Source organism: Callospermophilus lateralis, chromosome 2, assembly GCF_048772815.1.
Source record: "Callospermophilus lateralis isolate mCalLat2 chromosome 2, mCalLat2.hap1, whole genome shotgun sequence".
Taxonomy (NCBI): domain Eukaryota; kingdom Metazoa; phylum Chordata; class Mammalia; order Rodentia; family Sciuridae; genus Callospermophilus; species Callospermophilus lateralis.
Window position 1 is genome coordinate 194,741,859 of NC_135306.1, and position 27,590 is coordinate 194,769,448.

At 34.5% G+C, this 27,590-nt stretch overlaps 2 protein-coding genes and 1 pseudogene across 2 annotated transcripts; all 3 read left to right on the plus strand.

The window, feature by feature from the left end:
• Positions 1–3,272: 3,272 nt before the first annotated feature.
• LOC143390422 (olfactory receptor 5D18-like) lies at positions 3,273–12,775 on the plus strand (annotated as a pseudogene).
• Positions 12,776–18,646: 5,871 nt separating this feature from the next.
• Positions 18,647–19,588, plus strand: LOC143390423 (olfactory receptor 5D18-like). Its single transcript, XM_076842810.2, has one exon. It carries the CDS (start codon positions 18,647–18,649, stop codon positions 19,586–19,588), a length of 942 nt encoding a protein of 313 aa, XP_076698925.2.
• A 6,652-nt stretch (positions 19,589–26,240) lies between these two features.
• On the plus strand, positions 26,241–27,176 carry LOC143391694 (olfactory receptor 5L1-like). The gene has a single exon (XM_076844453.2). The coding sequence runs from the start codon at positions 26,241–26,243 to the stop codon at positions 27,174–27,176; it is 936 nt and encodes a 311-aa protein (XP_076700568.2).
• The last annotated feature ends 414 nt before the right edge of the window (positions 27,177–27,590 follow it).

Genomic DNA, 27,590 nt, shown 5'->3' on the forward strand with positions numbered 1-27,590 from the left:
AGTAGATCAATGACCTAGGCCTTAGAACTGAAACCCTCTGCTCACTAGCAGAAAAAGTAGGCCTTATGTCAGCTTAGGAACCATCTTCCTCAACAAGATTCCTGAAGCATAACAAGTACCATCAGGAATCAATAAATGAAATGATATCAAATTAAAATGCTTCTTTATTATCAAGGAAACAATCAAGAATGTGAGGAGAGAGACTACAGAATGAGAGAAAAATCTTTACCACAGTACATTTCAGAGAGGGCATTAATCTCTTAGATATATAAAGAACTAAAGAAAATTAAAATTAAAATTAAAAAAACAAATAACCCAGAAAATACATGGGCAAAGAAACTGGTCTGGCACTTCATAGAAGAAGAAATAGGATGGATATATATATTCAATATATCTAGCTATTAGAGAAATGCAAATTAATACTACACTGATATTCCATCTCACTTCAGTCAGAATGACAATTAAAGAATACAACTAACAATAAATGTTGGCAAGGATGTAGGGAGTGAGGTACTCTCATACACTGCTGGTGGGACTACAAATTGGTGCAACCACTCCGGAAAGCAGTATGGAAATAATTGTTTAAATTCCAAGAGTTTTCTTGATAATTTTTTGGTGTCCCACAGAGGTCAGTGATTGTTTTGAGAAGCTTAGGAAACACAGATCCATGATATTTTCCATCATAACATTTTCAGGGTTGAAATATATGCTTATTATTTTGGAGGGATATGGATATGAATAACATATTCTAGGAACTGAAAACTTGATTTATTTTTCTGTTTGACATCTATTGTAATCATATGTGAGAGAAGAATGATGTGTAAAGGAGGGAAATAGTATTACAGTTTAAAAAAAAAAAAACTAAAATTCCTCTGTTAGAGAATCCTTTGAGAACGGCCAAGCCCCCAAGAATAAGTAAGACTGGAGGCTACAAAAGAGACATTCTTAGGCAGGAATGCCTGATCACTATCAAGAAAAACTGGCAGATCTTATACATCCTGGTGAATAATATTGGCTTCAGTCATCTTCATGATATTTATTAACATGTTCCAGATGCTGCAACATTTGTTTTTGTATTGTTCTCATTTCAATAAAAGTCTTTTGTTTCTTTTTCACAGAAACACCCATTCCCAGATGACTTTACAACCTGTTCTTTCCCAACCAGTCTTTTACTGATCTGACCCAACTTCTAAAAGGGACCGCCAAAGCTGCTTGCCCCACCTCATGTAGCCCCTCTCAGCTCTACGCAGCCAGAGAGGTTGTCTCCCCTTGTCCTTACAGCACTAAGGGTTTCCTAAAATTAGAGAGGGAATGAAGCCAGAATTAGATAGACAGTCAGTATAAATAGGTAAATCGAGTCGGGTCAGATCAAGGAGGCCAATTTTAGTGAGTCCCAGAAGTTGGAGAGGGATTGAAATGCTAATGCCATCAGAGCCCTTCCTCTACCCTTATCAAGATAGCCTGCCCCTGCTCCAACCTGTTGCTAAAATAACCTGTCCCAGGGATTGTCCTTCCCTACAGGGAGTTGTTAATTATGCCCCCTTCCTGCTCAGATAATACCACTTTAGCCCCTCTGGCCCAACTGCTTCTCACTTTTTGGCCTTCCCACCAAGCATCTCCTGGGCCCAGTCAGGTATACCAGAAGGAGAGAGGTAAGGAGAAGAGAACAGGAGAACAAACAAAGCCTAGGACATATAAAAAAAAAAAAGGCAGAATACCTTGCTTCTTGGGATACCAGGATACCAGCTCTGGACCCCTTTTCCCTCCCAGGAGAAGTCTATGTTACCCCTTTTTAAATAAGCCCTGCTTTACATGCTTGCCTTGATGTGCTTCTCTACTGTTATACTTCAGTATGTGAGGAAGCAGAACTCATCACTGGTAACTGTCAGTATCAACTTAAGCACCTCTTTAAGAAAATATACTTCTCCTTCTGTAGTAAATGACATTCTCAATGGAAAAGGGGGACAATTTAATCTGCAGAACTGCATATCTCATAAGAAATTGCTAGTGTGAGAAGAAAATGAACATCAATGTGGGAATAAATGTCTTTTTCCATCCTTTCTTTTTATCTCTCTCACAACTCCATCTGTGCAACCTGGTCAAGCCTGCATGGGGAGTCTCCTGACAGTCACCACATTGCTGAGGGTGGCAATGAGATGCCCATGGAAATTTCCATGTAGGGCCACAGACATGTGAACCATCTCTGAAGTAGAAAAGGGAAGAATTATTTTAGCTCTGCACAAAGCACTTTAAAATGTCCCTTGAAAGCAGGTTCCTCAACTGTGTGGATCAACTGACTGTATCATTCTGGTGGTGTTTGGCTGTGTTGGATGTGTTGGTGATAGAGAGGGTCGGCCATGTGCATTGTATGGTGTTTAGCAGCATCCTTAGTAGATGGCAGAAGCACACCCCACCAACCATAGTGACAAAAAAGTGTTACAAATATCACATAGTGGTCTCATTCATTCCTGGTATAGAAGCAGTGCTTCATAAGCAAACAATCACCTGATTTATTTATCCATTTTTTGAAAGACTTAAAAACAGAAAAACATTTTCAAAATTATGTATTACTTTGAGCTCAGAGAAAGACTACTCATTTTTTCCTGGTTATTTAGAGAAAGAAAACCATATTATTACATATACATAATACAGGATAAATCTCTCAGTTTTATTGTTCACTAAGTCTCATTTTTTTTCATGGTCAATTCTCATGTCATTAAAAAAAAATATATATATATATATATATATATATATATATATATATATTTTCCCTCTCATACTTAATTACTAAAATTTTCATATCATAAATAATGCTGCAATGTTCCTTGGTTATTTTTTCTGAATCACATCCTGTGGACATCTTTGATGAGTTGTTGAGATAGATTCAGAGAAGTAAATTAGTCAGCAAATAGATCTTTTGAAGATGGAAAACTCATAAATACAGAAAGGCTGTTCTCAAGAGTACTAATTAACTGAACCATAGCCAACATTAGACTCTCAATTAAACTAAAACACTAAGTTAATTGTTTAACAATAAAAATTATATGGAGTATAGTAAGTACTTTTCCATCTAAAATGCATCAATAAAACATAAACATTTATGGGTAAATAAGCACAAAGAAGCCTATGTCACCAGTTCATGCTCCTGGAATTGTCTGATGTCCCTGAGCTGAGAGTCCTTCTCTTCCTGGTGTTCCTTCTCATGGAGTCATGGTTTTGGAAAACCAGGCATAGTTACCTTGATCTAGGTCAGCTCTCAACTGCACACTCCCATGTACTTCTTCCTCAGTCACGTGTCCTTTGTGGACTTCTGCTGCTCCTCAATCACAGTACACAAAATGCTGGCCAGCATCTTAACCAAGGACAAAGCCATCTACTTTCCAGCATTCACGGTACAATTCTATTTGTTTTGCACTTGTATGATTACAGAGGTCCTTCTGTTGGCCATGATGGTCTATGACCGCTTTTTGGCCATCTGCAACCCTCTGCTGTACATAGTCAGAATGTGCCAGAAACTCTGTACAGAGATTGTTTCTGGCTGTTGCCTGTTAGCATTAGTGTGTTCTCTGATTCACTTGTGCTCAGCCCTTGAGTAGAGCTGGATGCGGTAGTGCAGGCTTGTAATCCCAGCAGCTTGGGAGGCTGAGATAGGAGAATAACAAATTTGAGACAAGCCTCAACAACTTAGCACAGCCCTAAGCAACTTAGTGAGGACTTGTCTCAAAATGCTAATTTTTTAAAAGGGTCTGGTGATGTGGTCAGTGGTAAAGCACCTCTAGTTTCAACCCCTAGTATCAATAAATAAATATACAAATAAATAAATTTTAGATTATGTGAATATTAAACATTCTCTATAAACCAACAGAAAATAAAATGAAACTGAGACATTCTTTATTTATATGAAGAACAACAGTGGAAAATGGGCACTCCTATAGAAAAACAGACAAAGGATAATAAAAGTCTTTATACAAAATAGAAAAAGTTATTAAACATGAGGAGAGTTGTTTTACTGGACTCATAACAATTGAAACACAAATGTAAACATATCATTTCCCACCCATCAGAATAGCAGAAATTGTATGAGTTCAGTGGTAGGGAAACAGACAATTTTATACATCTGGGCAGAAGGTTACAAGCTACAGAACCTGTCATTGGCAATTTGAAGTATGAGCTACATTTCATATGCACTTAACCGTCTCTTAAGGAGTTACAGTTCTAGGAATCTATCCCAAAGATGAAGTGGCAAAAAAAAAAAAAAAAAAAAAAATATATATATATATATATATATATATATATATATATATATATATATTATATATATATTCACATACACACACGCACATATTTACAGGTGTTATTTATCACAGTAAAATACAGGATGAAATTCACTATGAAGGTATTTGAATAAATATGATGAACAAATATATGTCTAACATATATACCAATATAAACTAATACTTTATATATCATTGTAATTAGGAAGTCTCTAACTGAATAAAAGAGAAATGTTTCTACAAAGTACTATGATGTACTACTAAAAACATATTAAATAAAAACCTAAAATTTGTGCAAGTAGAGAAAATATTAAACAAAGACTAATAAAATTAGGGAAATATGAACTAAAATATAATAAAATAAATAACAACAAATAAATAATTATTTGGAATCCACAATTTCCGGAATATAAAAAAAATGACTTCAAGTTCTAAAAAGAAGATAAGTGAAAATCTTAATTTGAATTAGGAGTTTAGTTTGAAGTATTGTTTTTTTCTCTTAAAAACAAGGATCATTAAAAAACTACAAACCAGTAGCATTCAACATCCTTATTCTACAACTTTCCTCTAAAAACAAACTTGTCCTGTCCCGAAATAGAGCTTGTTGGATAAACAGCAGAATTTAAGTCTAAATAAAGAAATATATAAAATGAACCTTGGATGTTTTACTTGTCTGGAAAGTAAGAATGCCATAAAAGCTCTTCAGATCATCTCAAAGAGACATAGAAGATGATTTGAAATGAATTCTACTGATTCATGGTGAGAAATGCTTAATGCAAACTTATATTGACCACAGTTGATTTAAAGGTACCAAATAATTTTAAATCTCAATATTTAAAAATACAATAAGTAAATCATTTGATTACTATGAAAGTTACTGGGATAGCAACTCCTTACTTCAAACGTTGTTAAAAAAAACATGAAATTATAAAATCACCACTCTAGAATTGTTAATTTGGGGAAAAAAAGGATCATGGCAATAATTTTACTTGGTATTAAAATTATTAGGCAAATGTTGGTGGGTAATTTTAAAATGAAGTAATCAACTTGATACTAACTGAACCCACAAATAAGAATGAGTATTATTGCCATAAACCAAAGTGCCAGTTAACAGGTGGTTCCCAGTGAGCTGTACCTGGAAGTGCTCAGAACCCACTGCTAGAGTTCTTGCTGAAAAGAAACTAAGAGTGAATCTGAACCAGTAATGATATTTCATCTGAATATCCCTTTAAAAGAATTGGGGAAGAAACAATTAATTGACATCAAATGAAGCAGAAGCAGTCAGTTAAATACAGAAAACAAAATGCTCCACAAATGGTCCGATTTCCAACCCCCCACCCCCAAAATTCCCAAACACACACACACACACACACACACACACACACACACTCACACACATTCTTTCACTTGCACACAGATTGGTGACATGATAAATGGAACATAATGGTAACAATCAAATTTGACATGATTCAACCTCACTGGAAAAATACACATTTGGGACAAATGGAAGAATTTAAATAATGGTTTGAGTTTTGAATATTATTAAGAATACATTTTTATTATTGTTATGTTCAATTTTGACATCAGTAATTTTTGTTCTTTGTTTTGGTTTTGGTGTAGAGTATGAAATCCTGTCCTTGCACATACTCACCCCTAACCTACAATCCAGCCACTTGACATGAGTGTTTAATCAAATGTTTATTTTTATGAATAATTACACTTTTTCATAAAATTTTTCATTGATTCAGTCCTTTTTTTCTTCTTCATTTTCTTTCTTATTTATTTATTCATTGATACCAGGTACTTAACCACTTAGCCACATCAATATTAATCCCTAAAGAGGTACTACGCATAGTTCCTCATTCCATATAGGAAGAGTTCTAGGTTAGAATCTACAGGATTAGCTAACTTAAACTAACTCAGATGGCAAAATTGCAAGAAAAGTTACAGTTGTGATTGGATACTTGTTAGGGAATTTTTAAAATGGCTCCATTCTGACCACATGGTTCTCAAACTTAAGATTGTTCAATTCTACACATGAAACTTAAGTTCGGTAAACATGCCCGTTTTATAGTGCAGGTTCAACTTTAATAAAAACCATAAATCTTACATATTATTTTGAAAATACAATGTTTCTATTGAAATAAATTTTACTAGAGGTAGAAATATAGGTACAGAAGACTTTTTTGACTCCCCATTTAAAAAATATTATTTGAAAGGTAAATTATAATTGTATATATTTACTTTAAATTACCATTTAATGTAGAAATATTCAGAATTTCTTTTTGTGAGCTCTCTTCTCCCTGCTCTCTAACGTTCCCACAATTATGGTAGGTTTGGCTCTATCCCAGCTGCATGGAAGGTCATATTTATTATTAAATAATTGTTCTTCATACAATTGTTGCTAGTTATATATTAATGAACTCAAAAGTGAATTTCTCACTTTCCTCAAAAAAATGTTTTAGCAAAGGGAAACAAACTATATATTTAAATGCAGTACAAACAAATTTAAGAAATACTTTTTTCTGTGCTAAGCACTTTAAATGGTAATATTGGGGAATAGAGTAATCCAGTTCAATATAGTAGTGGGTTCATATAAGATTTCACTAAAAAGACATATGAGCGTAAATTTAAAGAAGTACAGTCAGAGGAAATGTAAAAGCCAATAGTGAAGAAGTGTGCTCTTCTTTTAAGAAACAATGAGAAAGTCAGAGTATCTGCATGCACAGCTGGTGTATTAGTCAGCTTTTAATGACTGTGATCTGACAAGGACAACTTAGAGTAGGAAAAGTTTATTAGCTTCACGGTTTCAGAGGTTAGGTCCATGGTTGGCCCACTCTGCAGCTGAGGGCTGGAGGTAAGGCAGAATGGAATGGTGGTAGGTCGTGATGAGGGAAGGAGCACAGGAGAAGACACCAAGGAAGCAGAGAATTCTGTTCATTAAAAAAATATAAACCCCCAGGGAACATCCCACTGAACACTTTCCTCTAGTCATCCTGTCTACACTTACTGCCCAGATAATTGATATTAGTGGATTAATCCAATATCTAATCCACACCTCTCAATATGTAATCATTCTCCCACCCCCGGCAACCGGCCAACATGTGAACTACAACAGTTGGGGAAAGGAATAGTAAATAGGTCCAAGACTTAACAGTGACTTGACCATTTGAATGTTAACTTTTGTAAATCTTTCTGGTTTCTCTTTCAATGAAGCATTAAAACCTGAACAGCTGGATAGTCACAATTTTCCAATATGAACAAATTCTTTAATATGATAGAAAAGCATTATTAGCAAATCAGTTTGAAAATGATCATGATATATATATACATATATGTATATATATATATATATGTATATATGTGTGTGTGTGTTTGTGTATTTATAAATGGAAATTTATGAAATATATGTGAAGCATAAAATTTATGAAATTTATGGTACATATGACAGTGATCAGAGTATGGGAAAGGTGAATTTAATATATATTTTATATGAAATGCTCCTGATGCTGCTGTATATTTTCTCAGATGGCAAAATTGCAACAAGTTGAGGTGATTAATTTTAATTGTTTATGTCTCACCTCAAGAGAATGAAGCAATTGATAGTCTCTAAGATAGATAGTCTCTAAGATAGATATCTCCAAGATAGATATAAAAATAATTGCATTGCCCTAACCAGGAGAGCTCCTGTCTTAGCCATAAGCAGGTATATTTTCAAATTCAAAAGACAGATCGACTTAAATTTCAATATGGGAAACTGACCCTCTTTAAACCAGAAATTTCTTAAATTTCTTGAGAAATAGATATAAATGATCCAGGAACAGTGAATATACTCTTGCTTCAAAGATTCATGCTAGGGGGCCAGTTCAAATAGTCCCTCAACAACATCACACACACAAGAAAAGTTACCAGGAAGTTCAGAAAGACCTCTGAGGATCTTGGTATTATGTACTGTTTCATTTTGGCAAATTTTTGAAGGAGTTCTCAAGATAGAATATTTAAGTAAAATAAAATAGACACTAAATAGACTATCTATTAAAAATATTAAAGAACCCCATTTGATTAAGTTTACAAGGTAACCACTGATAGCAAAAGTAACAACCAAAATTGGTTTAAAAAATAGTGAGAAGAAGATGATAGTGAGAAGAAATGTTTATTAAAAAAATAAACATTTTTTACAGGGATTTAATAATATCATTTGTGATAATAGCCATTGCATTAAATATAATAATAGTGTTTTATAAAATTTAAAATTATTTAGATAAATAAAATGTGGTAGATATATGTGGTAATTAGAATGTCTGTCTTGTAAGGTTTTTCTTTGAAGTTGTCTTTAATAAATAATTTCATAAGCACAGGAACAGATATGGTCATTGAAAGTCTCAGTCTTGCATGTGACCATACATCATTATTGTTGGGCTATATGAAAACTATTTCTTAGATTGTGTGACTAAAGATAAGTTTTGTAGAAATAATAGAGCAAGGTTGCTGGCATGGATAGATGTGAGAGGATTTGTGTTGAGGGTCACAGCCAAGTCGGGATGACGCATGGCATTTTTGCCAGAAGTAGTGGATGAGAGGTGACGCCATTAAGATGATGACTTTTGAGTTCTCCCGGAGTTCCCGTTGAGTTCCAGTTGAGCTCTTGTGGGGATTCCTGAAGAGTTCCTATTGGTTGGTGAAGTTCCAGTGGTGGGAGTTCCGGTTGGTGTGTGGGGTTCCTGGAGGAGCTCTGTGTGTGTGTGTGTGTGTGTGTGTGTGTGTGTGTGTGTGTGGCATTCGGGAGAGTTCCCAGGGAGCGTGTGTGGAATGTGCTGGTGGAGTTCAAAAATAAAGTTTGTTCTTGCTTGAGTGGCTCGTGATTTGTGCCCAGCCAGACTGCGGCAGATTTGGGCAATAATAACAGAATTATGTTTATTTTATTATCAACCCCCCTTGAAATGTATTTATGGTGCAGTACTACCTAAAATTGTTAGTGGATCACTTTCACAGATAATATAGGTACAGAATGAAAATAATGAGTATCTAAAAGAGGGAAAAAGAGAGACAGAGAGCATGATCTCCAGGAAAGGGGTGTTTCTATGTCAGAGTTTTATGTTTGTTAATTATTCCTGGCTGAGAAAAGTATCTATTTCCCCTTCTAATGTGTTTCATCATGATACTGCTTTCTAGTTCATTCCTGTGGCATATAGGATAGCCTGCTACAGAATTATTTCTCACAGAATTAAGATCTCCAGTTTGCTCACTAGTTGAAAATGTGATTATTAATACAAGATACATGCTAATATCAAAATCTAGAATCAGGAACAGAGACTGATAGTGGAGAAATTGATACATCCCTACCCTGAGGATCTGAGCTTCAATCATTGGTGTGAAGAGGATTCTTAGTCTGCATGTCATTGGGAAACTCAAGGTTATTTTGACTCTAGAATCAGAACGTAATCTAAAATTTTTCTATAAGCTGTTCTAGTTACTTTTTTCCCCTTCAGGCCAATGCAAAGACTGGTAATAGAACTTCTTAAGTCAAAGAGCACACCTACTAAAAAATGGATTCAGATTTATGTTGATATAATGGCTATTGGGTCAGAGAGGAAGATTTAAATGATGTGTGGAATTAAAAACAAATGCACAAGGTTAAGAGTTTGCATGTAAGGCTGTCAATGATCATTTACAAAAATTAATTTATTTGGAAAATTCTGATTTTTTATGGTTAAAGGGCTGAGATCATCAGCTATCACTTGATAATTAGATTTATCTTGTATGAATTTATAATTTTCAATGACAGTTGAATGATTTATGCGAAGACTTGTTAAAATAGTCATTAATACATTGATCTAAATTTTTCACCTTTGGATTAAAAATTATATTTTGAAATTCATAATTTAATTCAATAATTGAATGTTTCTAATGTTAAAAAATGGGTTCATATTTTTAAATTGTAGATATGTTGTCTACCACATATAAATAAATGTGCAGATTCTGGAAGTGTTAATTTATAAACTTCAACTGGGCAGTGAACCACACTGTGTCTGTCCTCACAAACTTAATATTTTTGTTTTCAGGATCAACTCAGATTCCAAACAACAGAAACTTGGTTCTGACAGACAGAAATAATAGTGGGGCCACCTTCACCCTCTTGGGCTTCTCAGATTATCCAGAACTGCAGGTCCCACTCTTGATTTTCTTGGCTATCTACAGTGTCACAGTGGTAGGGAACATTGGGATGATTGTCATAATCAAAATTAATCCCAAACTTCACACCCCTATGTACTTTTTCCTCAGTCACCTCTCTTTTGTGGATTTCTGCTCTTCCTCCACTGTTGCTCCAAATATGCTGCTGAACCTAGTTGCAAAAGACAGAAGCATCTCCTTTTCAGGATGTGTGGTACAAATTTTTTTCTTTTGTACCTTCGTGGTAACTGATTCCTTTCTGCTAGCAGTGATGGCCTATGACCGCTTTGTGGCCATCTGCAACCCTCTGCTCTACACAGTGGCCATGTCCCAGAAACTCTGTGCTGTGCTGGTGGCAGGATCCTATGCATGGGGGGTGGCCTGTTCCCTGATACTAACGTGCTCTGCTCTGCAGCTGTCTTTCCATGGCTCCAACACCATTGACCACTTCTTCTGTGAGTTCTACTCCCTGCTCTCTCTCTCATGCTCGGATCCCCACACTAACTACTTGCTGCTCTTCATTTTTGCCACATTTAATGAAGTCAGCACACTGCTCATCATCCTTATGACTTACTTGTTCATAGTTGTCACAATCCTCAAGATGTGATCAGTCACTGGGCGACGCAAGGCCTTCTCCACCTGTGCCTCTCACCTGACCGCCATCTCCATCTTCCACGGCACCATCCTGTTCCTCTACTGTGTGCCCAACTCCAAGAACTCCAGGCACACGGCCAAAGTGGCCTCTGTGTTTTACACAGTGGTGATCCCCATGTTGAACCCCCTGATCTACAGTCTGAGAAATAAGGATGTCAAGGACACGGTCAGCAAAGTATTGGGTAGTAAAGTCTCTTTTTTTGAGCATCATATCATCATGGAGTTTATAAAGGTAACATTAAATTAATATAGTTAATATTGTATAATATAATATAAATTGATTTTGCTTTCAAGAGAATAAAATTGGTTCTTTTTCTTGCTGGAAAACATTAGTAATATTTCTCATTTTCCTTGTTTTACCTATAAAATTGGAATAATATGAGATTGCTTATAATCATATTGTGAAGATTAAAGAAAAACATATATATCATATGAATACAGTTTGTAGCTTAATAAATATCACTACTGTCCATTTCTTATAAGATATCTGACAAAAACAAAGTTCTCAATTATCTCATTAAATAAGTGGCCAATTCATAAATCAGAAAATGTTTAACTATCATAGGGAATTTCAGAGAAATGATTGTTTTAATGCACTGAGGAACTTGAAAGATATTTTTTTTGTAGAATATGTATTGTGTGAACTTGTTTAAGAAAAGACAGACAATATATACATTAAATACAGGAGTTAAGTCAAAGTTCTAATATATATTTTATTGGGCTAATATGACACATTTGTGTATGTGCAGCTATGTGTCTATGTGCATTGTGCAATGTGAACAATTTCCTTGGTATGAATAGAAATTTGAAAAAAAAAAGAGATGCTGTGTGTCTTGAAATATTTCTAAAGTAGCTCTTCATGGTAATGTGATAATCTATGAGAGACCCCACCAGAGGCTCAGGAGTGATAGACTGAACCTTAGAAAATCTCTTACATTAAGCTATAAGAGAGTGGGTTGATGGGTTCCTTCTAAACATGTACTTCAAGCTGTTATTCTGTCTTGAAACCTATCACATATTCTCAGTTTTACAGAAACTTTTGTTCTATGCATGAACATAAACTCTGAATTCTTCTCAAAAAAATTTCATTTATCTCATTTTAAGTGTTCCAAGCTAACTATCTATATAAGCTTCTTCAAAATAAATTTTTAAAAATGCATCATTCTAATTAATATCATTACTTAAAATATGAAAATGCTGGTGTTAATAACTACTTTTATTTGAATAACTTGCTCTGCCTTTTCCTTCTCTTTACCTATATGTGTCCAGATAAAATTCCAAATATTCATCAATACAAAGCAAAAAAAAATTCCATATATTTTATTAATGGAGAAAAAAACCCGGGTATACTTTTATGTGAGTTTAATAGAGTTATTTGTTATTTTGATATTATTTTAAATGCTTTATCCATACGAAAAATATTTGTTCCATGTACAGTATTAGACAAGGAAACAAATAATCCTGTGACCTGGGCACAATGCTACAGACCTGAAATCCCAGCTATTTAGGAGATTGCAGCAAGAGGATCAGAATTTCTAGGCCAGTCTGGGCAAATTAGTAGGGTCCCATTTCAAAATAATATTTTAAAATGGCTGGGGACGTAGCTCAGTGTTAGAGAATTTTCCCAGCTTGTGCAGATTCTGGTTTCAAACCTCAGTACCACATACATGAAATAAATAATAATAATCTTATAAGCAGACACATTTTAAATGTAATAAAGAATGTTTTGAATATTTCATGTTCTATATCAATAAACAAACCAAGCCAACACCTGCCATGTCCAGATCAGATCTGCATTAAATTATCCAGTTGACACATCCAAATAGATGTTTGCTATCTCTACCCAGTGGGTTTTACAGGGCCTTGGTATTCAAATTTTACAGTCACTCGCTTTCTCAAATCTGGGAAAGCTGCCACGAAGATTTTTCAAGCATAATGGCTTACCTATTAAAAATATGATATTTCACTTTATTTGATCATTTATTTTTATTACTTTTAGTGCATTTTCAGAAACATAATAATCCAGTTTATTTTTTAATTGTTGCCTTGTATTTACAGATAAAAATGGGATTCACTGTAATATAATCACATATACAAACAGCAGAGTTTTGTTGATTTAGTTCCCAAGTGCCTACCTCCCTCCAATTCTCCTCCCTAAACATTCTCTGCTCTGCTGTTCTCCTTCTATTTTCATGAATTCCCCAATTTTATATCTCTTTTTGTCTCTAGCTTCAACATAGGAAAGTATCCACTTGAGCTTTCATCTCTCAGTCTGAATTATTCAACTGACCATAATTCTCCAGTTCTATCCCTTTATCAGCAAATTATATGATTTCACTTTCTTTATGGCTGAGTAGAACTTTATTGTGTATACATACCACATCTGGATCCATTCATCTGTTTCAATAAAACTTCACCAATTCAATATTTTAATAATAAGGTATAACATTATAGGGCTTAACTGTAATTCATGTAACACTGTCATTTGCAACAGAGATAGACCTGCAGGATTTTTGTTAAGTGAAATATGGGAGGCACAGTGAAACAAGATCTTAATAATCTTATTCATGTGTAAAATATTAAGCAGTTGATTTCATGCCAGTTAAGAAAAGAATAGCAGTGGGATGCGATGGTGCATGCCTGTAATTCCAGCAGCTTGGGAGGCTGAGGCAGAAGAATCACAAGTTCAAGGCCAGCCTCAGCAAAAACAAGGTTCTAAGCAACTCAGTGAAGTCATGTCTCTAAATAAAATACAAAATAAGGCTGGGGATGTGGCTCAGTAGTAGAGTGCCGCTGAGTTTACATACACACACACACACACACAAGAATAGAATAGCAATTACCATTGGCTGGGGAGTTCAGGGAAAGTGGAGCTTTAATCCTTGAAGGAGGAAGAAGTTTCAGTGCTCTAGGGCACAGAAGAGTGACATTAATTAAAACTAAATATTGTATATCTCCAAATAGTTCAAAAATAATGTTTTCAAATGCACTCTCTATAAAGAAATGATAAATGGTGATGGAGATGAAAATTAGCTTAGGTCGATCTTCACGCAATATGCACATGAATAAAAGTCTCACATTGCATTTCATAAATGCATACAAATATATTATGAGAATAAAGAATTAAATACAAGGAGAAATTTTAAAGTTGAACTTTTATATTTCGCTTTCTTGATAGTGACCATGAAATCAATTCAGATAATGCATTGTGTGCTGAGTTAGGTAGTGTAGTGGGAGAGAATAGAAGTGCATACTAAGGATCCAAGCAGCATTGCACCTGGGCATCAGTAGCCCTTACTCCCTGTTGTGGGAACCAGACTCTCTTCAGACACTGACAAATGTCCCGCTGCAATCAGATTCTTCTGTAAAAGATCAGTACTCCATGGGGAACCAGAAGCCTGATTCTCCATCTTCAGTCTTGAAAATACAAATAAATTTTCAGAATTATATTTTGCATTGAACTCAAGGAAAGACAAATAATCTATTTTCCTGGCCATTTGATACTAGAAAAAGCATGTAATCAGAAAAATATCATTAGACCTGGGTGTTTCTACCAAGGGCTGGGGAGAGAGAATGAATGTGAGGCATCTCACCCTCTTTGCATTTATAATATGTTGAAGGCCATGAAGCTATATGTCCTTTATTCAAAACAAAACAAAAATATCAACCCTCCTCCATTCCACATCACATTTGGTTCAAATTAATTTACTTATACATAATAATGAAAACAAATTGTAGATAAATGAGGGTACCATGTATATATTGTATAATGTTTAAATCAGGATAAATATATCTGTGTCCTCAAATGTTTATTATTTCTTAATATTGAACTCTTCAAAATTATTTATTCTACATAAAAAATATGGATCATTCGGAAATGTGATGAACACCTATGCACCGACAAATTAGGAAACCCAGAACAAATGGATAAATTTCTGGACACATACAACTATGCAAACTGAATCATGTATACGTGGGAAACCTGACAGAACAACGGTAATTACCAAGGTTGTTTCAGTAATACAAACTTCTCAGCAAAGTAAAGCTCAGGATCAGATACATGTCTCCATTGCTGAATTGTACCAGAAATATACAAAATGCTACTGGGAATGAGAATATACACATAAGGAGCACCACAGAGAACACAAACATAAGTCCAAGTATTTACAACTGATTGACTTTTTGCAACGACAAAAACAAAACAGAAAAAGAAAAAAAAAAAGAACTTACATTAGAGAAAGGAAATCCTCCTTAATACATGGTGCTGAGGTCACCAGATATCCATGTGCAGAAACAAATTAAAAAACAAACAACAAATTCTGATCATTCACCATATATCAACATCAAAGTGAAAACTCATTAATATCTTAAACTAAAGACCCCTCATTATGAAAGTAATGGAAGAAAACATAAAGACATGTATCAGGACATTGGTCTGGGCGAATTGTTTTTTGGGTATGATCTCCAAAGCACAGTCAAAACAAGGAAAAAAATGACACATGAAATGACACAAACTAAAGCATCATTTGTACAGCAAAGGAAATGACCAACACAGCAAAGAGACAACATCCCAAATGGAAGGAAAATAGGGGCAAACTATCCCTGCAACATGGGATTAATATCCACAATGTGTAGGGACTAGAACAACTCAGAAAAACCCAAAAAATAATTCCATTAACTCTGAGCAAATGATATGAATAGTTCAATAACATTATCAAGAAATGCAAATGAAAACCACAGTGATATATTATTTCATCCCATTTGGAGTGTCAATTACCTAAAAGAAGAGAAGTATCAATTGTTAATGAACGTGAGAAGTAAGAGGATTTCTTGTACATTGTTGGTGGGAATGAAAATCAATACAGCCCATTATGGAAAAGAACAGTTTTCTCAAAATACCAGACATAGAACTAACATATGATTGAGCAATCCCACTACTGGGAAGTTAAATCAGAAACTAATCTCAGTATGTACAAGTGACTTTTGCCCTCATGGTTTACTGCAGCACTATGTACAAGAGTCAAGATATGGAATCACACTAAGTATCCATTGATGGATGGGGAGTGGTAAAGGAAACAATAGAGTAATATTCAGCTAGAAAAAAATGAAATCACATAATTTGCAGGAACAAGGATGGAAGTGGAAAATATGATACTAAGTGAAACAAACTAATACAGAAAAAGTACAGCACGCTCTTACCTATATGTGGAAGCTAAAGAGCTGATTCAGTAGTAAAGAACAGAAAAGCATTACCAGAGCCTTGGAAGGGTGTCAGGGAAGGAGAGTTTGGAAAGGCTATTACATAGATTAGAGATGTGTGGAACAAAGAACTTTTAATGCTCCATAGCATGATAGAATACAGTTGGCGATAATTAGTGAACATTTCCTAAACTGGTGGAGAGCGTTTTGGATGTTCCCAAAATAAAGAAATTATAACTGCATGAGGTAATAGATTTGACATCTACCCTAATCTGACCATTACATATTGTGTACACATATTGAAATTTCACAGAGTAGTCCATAATGCAGAATTTATTTTTGATAATTTTAAAATACATAATTAAAAAATAACTATCAGATAAGGTGATTAGTTTAATAGTTGCTTTGTCACCTCTAGAGAATGGGGACAATATCTGGTCTCTAGGGTTCTTGTCTCCAAGGGTCTTACAGGTATAACAACACACATTTACCTCCCAACCAGGAGAAAGCCTAATTTTGGTTTATCAGGTTTAAAATTCAAAAGAAAGATTTAAAATTATTTCAATCAGGAGGACAAGTGAAGATGGAAGAAAGTCACTAGAATGACACGATCCTTGAGAAATGTGAATTTGCAAGGAACAAGAAAGCACCGACTGTCAGACTTTGTATTAGAGGCCCTGGCTCAGCCAAGCTCCTCAAAGAAGGTATGGTGCAGGGAGGAACAACAGCACTGAAAAGCTGGGGAATGTGTATTGTTTCACCTCTGCAAATTTTAGAGGCATGGATAATGTAGAATAGGCAAGGGTATAAGTAAAATGAAATACATTCTGATAGAATAGACTCTAGTGAAAAAAAAGTAAAAGCTATCAACTTTATTAAGATTATAATATAGGAAATGTGATTCCTGTGAACAAATGTAGTAATCACACTGAAAAGAAAAACCAATGGGGAAGAAAATTTGTGCCATTGTGTTTCCTTAACCCAAAGATATATAATGTTACTAGCCATATGACAGCATATGGACCATAAGAGTCATTATCTTCTATGTAATACAGGTTTAAGATGAATTTTTAAAGCTTTAGATAAATAAAATGTTATTATTAAAAATGTGATACTCAGAGTCTCTGGCTTTGTGATTGCTCCTTTTGAGGTCACACTAAATATTTTCGTTATGAGTTTACACTAATGATTTGTATTTATGAATATAAAAAAGCTTGGAGCCTTTGAATGTCTTAATCATGCATATATTTTGCCAATTTTATTGATGCACTACCTGAAAACTATCTCTTTGGTTATGTGAACATAGACAATGTTACCAAAAAAAAAAAAAAAAACTAGAGAAAGACATTTGTGGTATGGTAGCATCTAATTGTGACTGGGTCCAGTGAGAAAGAGAAAGAGACAGAAACAGAAACAAGGAACCAGAGAGAGAGAAAGACAGAGACACAGAGTAAACAGATTGTCTTTGGAAAGTTTCTGGCAGATTCCTAAATATAATTAGTTACTCTTGATACTCCTGGGTGAAAACATTTCCCTGGATCTCATTCTATTCCTTCCTTTGGTGCTCTGTGACAGGTTCACAGTCATGGGTTTATTTCTATGCATAAAAGTCTTCGGTTTGCTCACAAATTAAAAGTGTGATTATTAACAAAGGAAATGTCTTAACATCTAGACCTAGAATGTGGATTAGTCTAGTGCAGGGAATGGACTCATGACTAGGAGTCTGTGGATCAGAGCTTAAGACAGAGGTGAAGATTGGTCTTTTTGTGTCATTTGGAAGGTCAGACTTTCCCTGGCTTTTTTTGTCAACTCAAAAACAATGAAACAATCAACTAGACCATCTTTAAAATTTGTTCTAAATTTGTTATTCAGTGCGTAGTGTTAAAAGAGTTGAAAAGAGTATCCTCTGAAATATGATTGTTATATATTTCAGCATCATATTTATTGGGTCAAACAGATTAAAGTGCTATATGGAATTAGCAATATTGCAGCAAGAAATAGTGCTGGCAGTAAACAGTACCATGTAAACATAATATAAAATTAATTTGTTGAAAGCTTTCTCATAGATACAGAGCTGACATAATCAATCACAAAACTGGTAGGCTTCATTTTCATGAATATGCAAAATTCAATAATAGCTGAAATTTTTGTGCAAGGATCTTTTTAAAATAGCCATAAATATTTTGAGCTCATGGTCTATTTTGTATAATGAAAATCTAGATCCTAAAGAAAATTTGCTTCATCCTACAGGTTCTGTAAAGGAATGAAACAAGGTTCCTGTTTCTTCACATTATTCATTATTATTTTCATTTGAAAGACTAACTTTAATATTATTACCTAAAGAAGCCATGGTACTCTCAGATGGAAATAAAAGTGGGGTCGTGTTCACCCTCTTAGGCTTCTCAGATTACCCAGAACTGCAAGTGCCCCTCTTCTTAGTTTTTCTGGATATCTACAGCATCACAGTGGTAGGGAACATTGGGATGATTGTCATAATCAAAATTAATCCCAAACTTCACACCCCTATGTACTTTTTCCTCAGTCACCTCTCTTTTGTGGATTTCTGCTATTCCTCCACCATTGCTCCCAAGATGCTCGTGAACCTAATTGCAACAGACAGAAGCATCTCTTTTTTAGAATGTATAGTACAATACTCTTTCTTTTGTACCTTCGTAGTAACTGAAGCTTTTCTGCTAGCAGTGATGGCCTATGACCGCTTTGTGGCCATCTGCAACCCTCTGCTCTACACAGTGGCCATGTCCCAGAAACTCTGGGCTGTGCTGGTGGCAGGATCCCATGCATGGGGGGTGGCCTGTTCCCTGATACTAACGTGCTCTGCTCTGCAGCTGTCTTTTCATGGCTCCAACACCATTGACCACTTCTTCTGTGAGTTCTCCTCCCTGCTCTCCCTCTCATGCTCAGATCCCCACATCATCTCTCTGCTGCTCTTCATTTTTGCCACATTCAATGGAGTCAGCACACTGCTCATCATCCTCATGTCTTACTTGTTCATAATCATTACCATCTTCAAGATGCGATCAGCCAGTGGGCGACGCAAGGCCTTCTCCACCTGTGCCTCTCACCTGACTGCCATCTCTATCTTCCATGGCACCATCCTATTCCTCTACTGTGTGCCCAACTCCAAGAACTCCAGGTACACGGTCAAAGTGGCCTCTGTGTTTTACACAGTGGTGATCCCCATGTTGAACCCCCTGATCTACAGTCTGAGAAATAAGGATGTTAAGGACACTGTCAGCAAATTATTTTTTGGTAAATTCCCTTCTTTTTGAGCATCATAGTATCATAAAGTTTGTTCTCATATATAAAGTGTGTTCTTGAAGGTTGGTTTTAAGGATACCATTAATATTGACCTAGTTAATATTGTGCAATGGAGAGGAAATGGATTTTACTTCCAAAGGAATAAACTTGGCTCTTTTCGGTACTGAAAATGTCAGCAATCTCTCTTATCATTAATATATTTAATCACAAATTTAGTTAGCACAATATAATTTCTAAACTGTGAAGATTAAAAGACATCATGCATTTCATCTGTGATCTTTGTATAACTCAATATTAGTTTAATCTCACTTCCTTATTAGATACTTATTGTAATCCAGCCTATAAATAAACATAGGAATTTTATTTACAAATTAGAAATAATAGTTACAATAATGCATAGTACAACACTGAAGCATATGATCATTTCATGATGTTGAAAATAATAAGACCCATAAAGATTTATCATAAAGATAATGCTAAAATGCATTAAGGTTTATTTGAACAATGTCTTCATAAAGTAGGTGTAATTTGGACTTTGCCTTGGAAATGAGAATGAGTAGAGTTTTGCCGATATCTTTCAGTTAAGAAAGAATTTTATTCAAGGTAAAATAGAATAAATATACTCAGCTTGGAGAGAATGTGATACTGAATCTAAGAACCAACAAATAGTTTATAAATTAATGTGATATAACTTGCATGTACTTGTATATGTGTGTGCATCTGTTGTGTAGTGTATACAGGTTACTTAGCATGAAATTTGAGTAAAATCTGGTCTATATCCCCAATGCATTTGTAAAGAAGCTCCAATGTGGCAGCACAATATCTATTTTATACTTCACCAGAGATTTATGACTCACGGCTTGGATATGAGAAGATCTTACCAGCAAAAGCAATGTTGATGCACACCTGCCCAACTTGTTATTCATGCTGCCATTCTATATGTTAAGATGTCACAGATATTATCAATGCATTATGTACTTTTTTTAAATAAAGGCATAATTCATGAGTTCTTCCCAACAGAATTCTCATTCACCTTGAAAGAAAAGTATTTGGATTGTATTAAATGTTGAAAGATAATTAATATCACCATATGATTATTCAAAATAAGATAAAATCATGAAGTCTCATTCACTTTGCAGATTAAAAACACCAAATTTCTTCTTTAATAAACTCACTTTTTAAAAAATAACTTGGGTGTCATTTTTCTCTTCTTTACTAAATTTGTTTAGATAAAATTCTGAACAATCATTGATATATTTTTTTAAATTTCCATTTATTTTATTAAGAAAAAGAGTAATCTGGTACACAATTTCATATGGCCAAATAAAGTATTAATTCTGATAATGTTATTTTGTTCTTTATAATTTTTGTTTTGTAATTATTAATAATAATCACATTACATCACTAATTAAATATAAGAACTATACATTTTGATAAAATATGATTAAACTTCTTAAATATTCCTGAAAATATTTATTTTCATGGGGATATGGGTTTGGATTTCTAATTTCAATTAAATAATGTATTTGTAGAAAACTAACTTAATTCTAAGGAGTCAAGTGTTTTCAGTATCATTTCTATTTCATGTTGTTGTAAATGACAATATTGCAGCTGACCAATTCAATAAGGCTTGTTATTTTTAACAAATAAATTTTAGAGCATTTGGTTTCAAAGTTACTAGAGTTAATCACTTTTTCAATCTCATTAAAGTTTACTGCAAAGATTTCTCAGGTCTTACCATATGCAAATTGAAGATATCCATCATTCTTCTACATGTAAGTTTGTTATTCAAAACAATGTAATTAAACAGTTTATAAGATTTAACATTCACATTTAACCTTGCATATATACTATTTTATCTATATGATATTGTGCATATTGTATGATATTGTGTGGTTTAGATATATATTATGAAAAACTTTCATTTGCAAAAACACAGATAGACCTGGGCAATATTATATAAAGTGGAAAAGTAGGACAGAAAAACACAGTTATCACATAATCCCACTTCTATGTGGAATTTAAAAAGTTGATCTTAGAGAAATTGAGAATAGAATAATTGTTACCAGAGACTGGGAAGAATAGAAGGCAGTGGGGAGGGAGAAAAGTCAGACAGGAGAAATAAATTCCTGTTTCCTAGAAATTTGAGGGGATTTTTTCATGTATTTGTATGCCATGTGCATTTTCTCTTTTGAAAAGTATGTGTATAGGTCTTTTGTTCATTTATTAATTGAATTATTTGGTGTTTTAGTGTTAAGGTTTTTTTTTAGTTCTTTATATATTCTAGATATTAATTATTGAGGAACAGGTGGCAAAAATTTTCTTCCATTCTAGAGTGTCACTGTGCATGCTTTTACTTGTTTTTCTTGCTATGCAGAAGAATTTTAGTTTAATTCCATTCCACTTATTAGTTTTCTATTGTGCACTTTAGGAATCTTGTTAAGGAAGTTGATTCCTGTAAAAATATGTTTTAGTGTTGACCCTACGTTTTTCTTCCAGAAATAAAAATCAACCAACTTTTACAAATACCTCACTGGTCTTTAAGTATGAGATATTGAAATGCAAATAGCTTGCTGTGTGGCATTTGTTGGATGACATTCATCATAGTCAATCATGTTCATTGCAAATACTCTTTTTGCTTTGGTATCATGTGACGTTCTCTTCAGTAGTATTCATCTTGTGACAAAAGTTTTAGAGTTTACTAAGAGCACACTGAATTAGTATTCAACAAATATTTCCATCAGTCTACTTTATGTCTGATTTCAAAATATTTCTCCATGAACTAGAATACATGCTCTTTTCCATGAAAATACATTTGTATACCCCAGGGGAAAATAATATTTGAATTGTCTTGCTGAAGAAGACTTCAGACATCATGAATATTTCAAGTTGTCCTTTTCAAAAAATGTTTTAATTCATTTTAATTAGTTATACATGTCAGTAGAATGCATTTATTTTCTTTGATATATCATACATAGATGAGGTATAATTTCTCATTTTTCTGATTGTACATGTTATAGAATCAAATTGGTCATGCAGATAAAAGTAATAGTGTCAGTTTCATTCTGTTTCCTTCTACTATCCCCATATACCCTTTTCTCCCTTTCCTTCACTCCCCTCTACCTAATCTAAGGCAACTCTATTCTTCCCTAGTGTCCCACTTAATGTGAATTCACATCTGCACATCATAGAGAACATTCAGCCTTCAGTTTTGGGGAATTGGCTTATATTGCTTAGCATGATATTCTCCAACTCCATCTATTTACCAGCAAATGCCATAATTTCATTCTTCTTTAAAGCTGATTAATATTACATTGAATGTATGTACCACATTTTCTTTATCCATTCATCTATTGAAGGACACTTAGGTTGCTTTCATAGTTTAGCTATTGTGAATTGAGCTGCTATAAACATTGACATGGTTGCATCATTGTAGTATGATGATTTTAAGTCCTTTAGGTATAAACCTAGGAGTGGGATAGCAGGGTCAAATGGTGGTTCTATTCCAAGAGATTTCTGAGGAAGATCCATACTGCTATCCATAGTGTTGCACCAATTTGCAGTCCTACCAGCAATGAATGAGCTTCCCTTTTTCCCCACATCCTCGACAATATTTGTTCTTGCCTGTATTCTTGATGATGTGTCTTAGATTTTGTAATTTTTTCTCATTAGAGTAATTCACAAAGAAAATGTGATGGATAAGAGAAAATCCCATTAAAGTATAGGGTAAAAGGAATGTAGATATTCTAGCTGCAAATTTAAGAGGAAACCCAAGATTCCTTAAATTAAAAAAATCTTCAGATCAAATTTGGAAGAGGTTTTTTTTTTCTTTTTTTTTCTTTTTGGAATTTAGAAATGGCTTATATGAAACTACTTACTTCCATGAAAATGTTAAATGTTTGTTCTACCTAGGGGCACATAGACTGTGGTTTGAACATCTTGAATTCGTGTTAAAGTTCTATATTCAGGAATGGAGAAGACAGGAAGAATGGTGACGCACCCCAGTACAATGGCCTCTGGAATTGCACATGGAGTCTGTCCTCCCAGAGACCTTGAAACTATGCTCTTCCCATAGTCAAGTGGTAGTACAAACTGAAAAGTATCATGGGGCCCATCTCCACTAAGGATTCTCTGTAATTATGGGCGAATTACACCTGGGTGTGCTTCAGTCACTTCATTTGTAAGGGACATAAAATCATTGATACTTTTATTTTTATAAAAATAAAGAAGAAATATTTTAATAGTTGGATTTATAAAAGTACCTTGCACATAGAAAGTGCTCACTAAATGTAAGCAATGGCTATTATTCTCACTAATAGAGGTTCATTATCCCCACTATTTCTTTGGAGAATAATGTATCTTCAGACCCATTACCTTGCAGGAAAGAGCTGTTAGATAGGCAGACAAACTTACAAGATGCATTCATATATTTCATAATAGCAATGTGAGGTCTCATAGAGGCAATGCTTGGATGTAGCATGCAGTGTTTCAAATTCATCAAAATTCTCAATGAATAGTGTTAGCTTTTAATAACATACAAAAAATCAGAATTATAATATGTAACACATTATTTATTTTCCCCATTTTGTATCTCATAGTGGAAAAAATTGTTTGGATCCCAAGAGTTTTCTTGATATTGTGTTGATATCCTACAGAGATCAGTGATTGTTTTGAGAATTTTAGGGAACACAGATCCCAGAAGAACATCCATAGACATAAATTCTATGACATTTTCCATCATAACATTTTCAGAAAAAGAGAAAACCGTTGAATGTCTACTATACAGGTAGGTTGGATTACAAGCTCATTATTTGGGGGGACTGTGGTTATTAATAATATTTTCTGGGACCTGAAAACTTGATATATTTTCCTAAGTTTGAAATCTATTGTAATCACATGTGAGAGAAGAATGATGTATAAAGGAGGGAAATAGTATTATAATTTTTTTAAAAAAATCTGTGTATATATTATCCTTTTCTTAGAGAATGCTTTGAGAAATGCCAAATTTTAAGCACTCCTTTAAGAAAATATACTGCTGCTTCTATAGTAAATGACATTCTCAACGGGAAATGGGAACAAATCTGCAAAATCACATGTATCATAAGAAAGGCTAGTGTGAGAGGAAAGTCAACATAAATAATGCAAATGAATGCCTTTTACCATCCTTCCTTTACATCTCTCTCACAAGAACTCCATCTCTGCAACCTGGTTGAGCCTGTATGAAGAGTCTCCTGACAGTCACCACAATGCTGAGAGTAGCCATGAGAAACCCATGAGGATTTCCATTGAGACACATAGATGTGTGAATCATCTCTGAAGTGGAAAAGAGAGGAATTACTTTAGCTCTGCCCAAATGAAGTGTCCCTTGCAGAATTTCTCAACTGTGTGAAATGACTGACAGTATCATCCTGGGAGTGTTTGGTGGTGTCAGTCATTGGGGTGATGGAGAGGGATGGCTATGTGCATTATGGAGTGTTTAGCAACAATATACACATCTACATATATTGCTAAACAATATATATATTTTCCCACTGACCATTGGGAAAACCAAAACTGTCACTGACAAATGTCATAAAGTGTCACAAAGTGGTCACATTCGTTCCTGGTTAGTAAGCAGTGGTCTGTGAGCAAACAACCCCCTGATATATTTTTTTTTAAATACAGGAAAACATTTTTAAAACTATGCATTACTTTGAACTCAGAGAAAGACATCTCACTTTTCCTAGTCATTTAGAGAAAGAAAACCATATGATTACGTATACATAATATCTCTGTCCCTCAGTTTTACTGTTTATTACTCTCACTTTATCATGGCAATTATCATGTCATTAAAATTATTTGATGTGATCATTTAAAGAGAAATGTATTTTCTCTCATATATGTATTATAATTTTGGACATTTTCCCTCTATCTGATACTTCAATTCTGAAATTTCTGTATCATAAATAATGCTGCTATGTTCATGGTCTTTATTCTCAATCACATCCTATGCACACATTTGACAAGTTCTTGAGATAGAATCAGAGAAATAAATTATCAAATAGCTCTCTTGAAGAAAGAAAACTCATAAATAGAGGAAGGCTATTCTCAAGAGAACTATTTCCCTGAATCTCTAAAATATATCAATAAAACATAAACACCTGTAGGTAAATAATAACAAAGAGGCTGCCTATCTTATCAGTTGTCAGAGTGTAAAACTCAGAAAATGTTACCCTAGATTTTAAAATCTATTTCCTTGGATCATAATAGTTAGAGTATTGATCACAGAGTAAGCTAGGTAAAATGGTTTTGAAATTTATAGAGAAATGAGTCCAATCAAATAATATTTTGGAATCACCCCTCATGATTCTATGCCAAGCTTGCAATTTTGAAAAGCTAATCAAGGCATGTATACAAGTGTTTGTAAATATTAATTATTTCATATGATCTCTGAAATAAACTATAGGCTTCATACATCTCTATTATGCAATGCTATAATTTATGTCAAATTTCATGTGGAAGATTTCTAATTTCTTGATAGGTAAAATTAAACTATCCTATTGAGTCTGTTGTTATTTGTTTATTTTTTTACTTATTTTTACCAGCCAAATCATATTTGAATTGCATAATAAAGTATAATATTTAGGTTTCTTTTTCCTCCCCAGCCACATAGATAGTAGGAACATGGCTGAGGAAAACTGCACCACTGTGACAGAGTTCATTCTGCTGGGATTGTCAGACGTCCCTGAGATGAGAGTCCTTCTCTTCCTGGTGTTCCTTCTGATCTATGGAGTAACAGTTTTAGCCAACCTGGGCATGGTTGCCCTGATCCAGGTCAGCTCTCAACTGCACACTCCCATGTATTTTTTTCTCAGCAATTTGTCTCTTGTGGACTTCTGCTACTCCTCAGTCATTGTGCCAAATGTGCTGGCCAACATCTTAACCAAGGACAAAGCCATCTCCTTCCCAGCATGCATGGTACAATTCTATTTGTTTTGCACTTGTGTGGTTACAGAGGTCTTCCTCCTGGCTGTGATGGCCTATGATCGCTTTGTGGCCATCTGCAGTCCTCTGCTGTACATGGTCATCATGTCCCAGAAGCTCTGTGCAGAGCTGGTTTCAGGCTGTTACCTCTTAGCATCAGTCTGTGCTCTGATTCACTTGTGCTCAGCCCTTGAGATCCCATTCTATAGGTCAAATGTGATCAATCACTTCTTCTGTGATCTACCCCCTCTCCTAAGTCTTGCTTGCTCTGATGTCACTATGAACAAGGTGCTGCTGTTCATCTTGGCTACTTTCAATGAATCTATGACCATTGTGATCATCCTTACCTCCTACCTGTTCATTCTCATCACCATCCTGAAGATGCGCTCTGCAGAGGGGAGACGCAAAGCTTTTTCCACATGTGCCTCCCACCTCACAGCCATCATTGTCTTCCATGGAACAATCCTTTCCATTTACTGCAGACCCACTTCAGGCAATGGTGGAGATGCTGATAAAGTGGCCACGGTGTTCTACACTGTGGTGATCCCCATGCTAAATCCCCTCATCTATAGCCTGAGAAATAAGGATGTGAAAGAAGCTCTCAGAAAAGTTGTCAGCTCTAAAATGCATTCCTAGAAAATATGTGTTTACCAGGACTTAGGTTGCAAAGTAGAGGCAGGTGGAAGGCATGATTAGTGGACTGTAGCATTGAAATGGAGAGAACACAGGAACAAGCCAAGGAGTCACAAGTGAGTCTTTTGATTTATTTATATTAGTGTCTTTTCAATTTCCAGCTGTGGGATTAAACATGTTTCAAAACTTTCAGACTGTTCTTTTCTGGTTTTAACTTTAAAATAATCAGTAAAGTTTAAATGAATAATGGCACGATTAAGACACACATACTTGTTTTGGTGTAAAGCCTTTGTAAGTTAAAGAATAACATAAGAATCGTACTTTATATTAGTATCCCTGACCCACAAAACTATCTTTTAAAAATAGTAGTTTTGTAAAGAAGATCACACAATTGACAGTGTGTACACAGAATGAGAA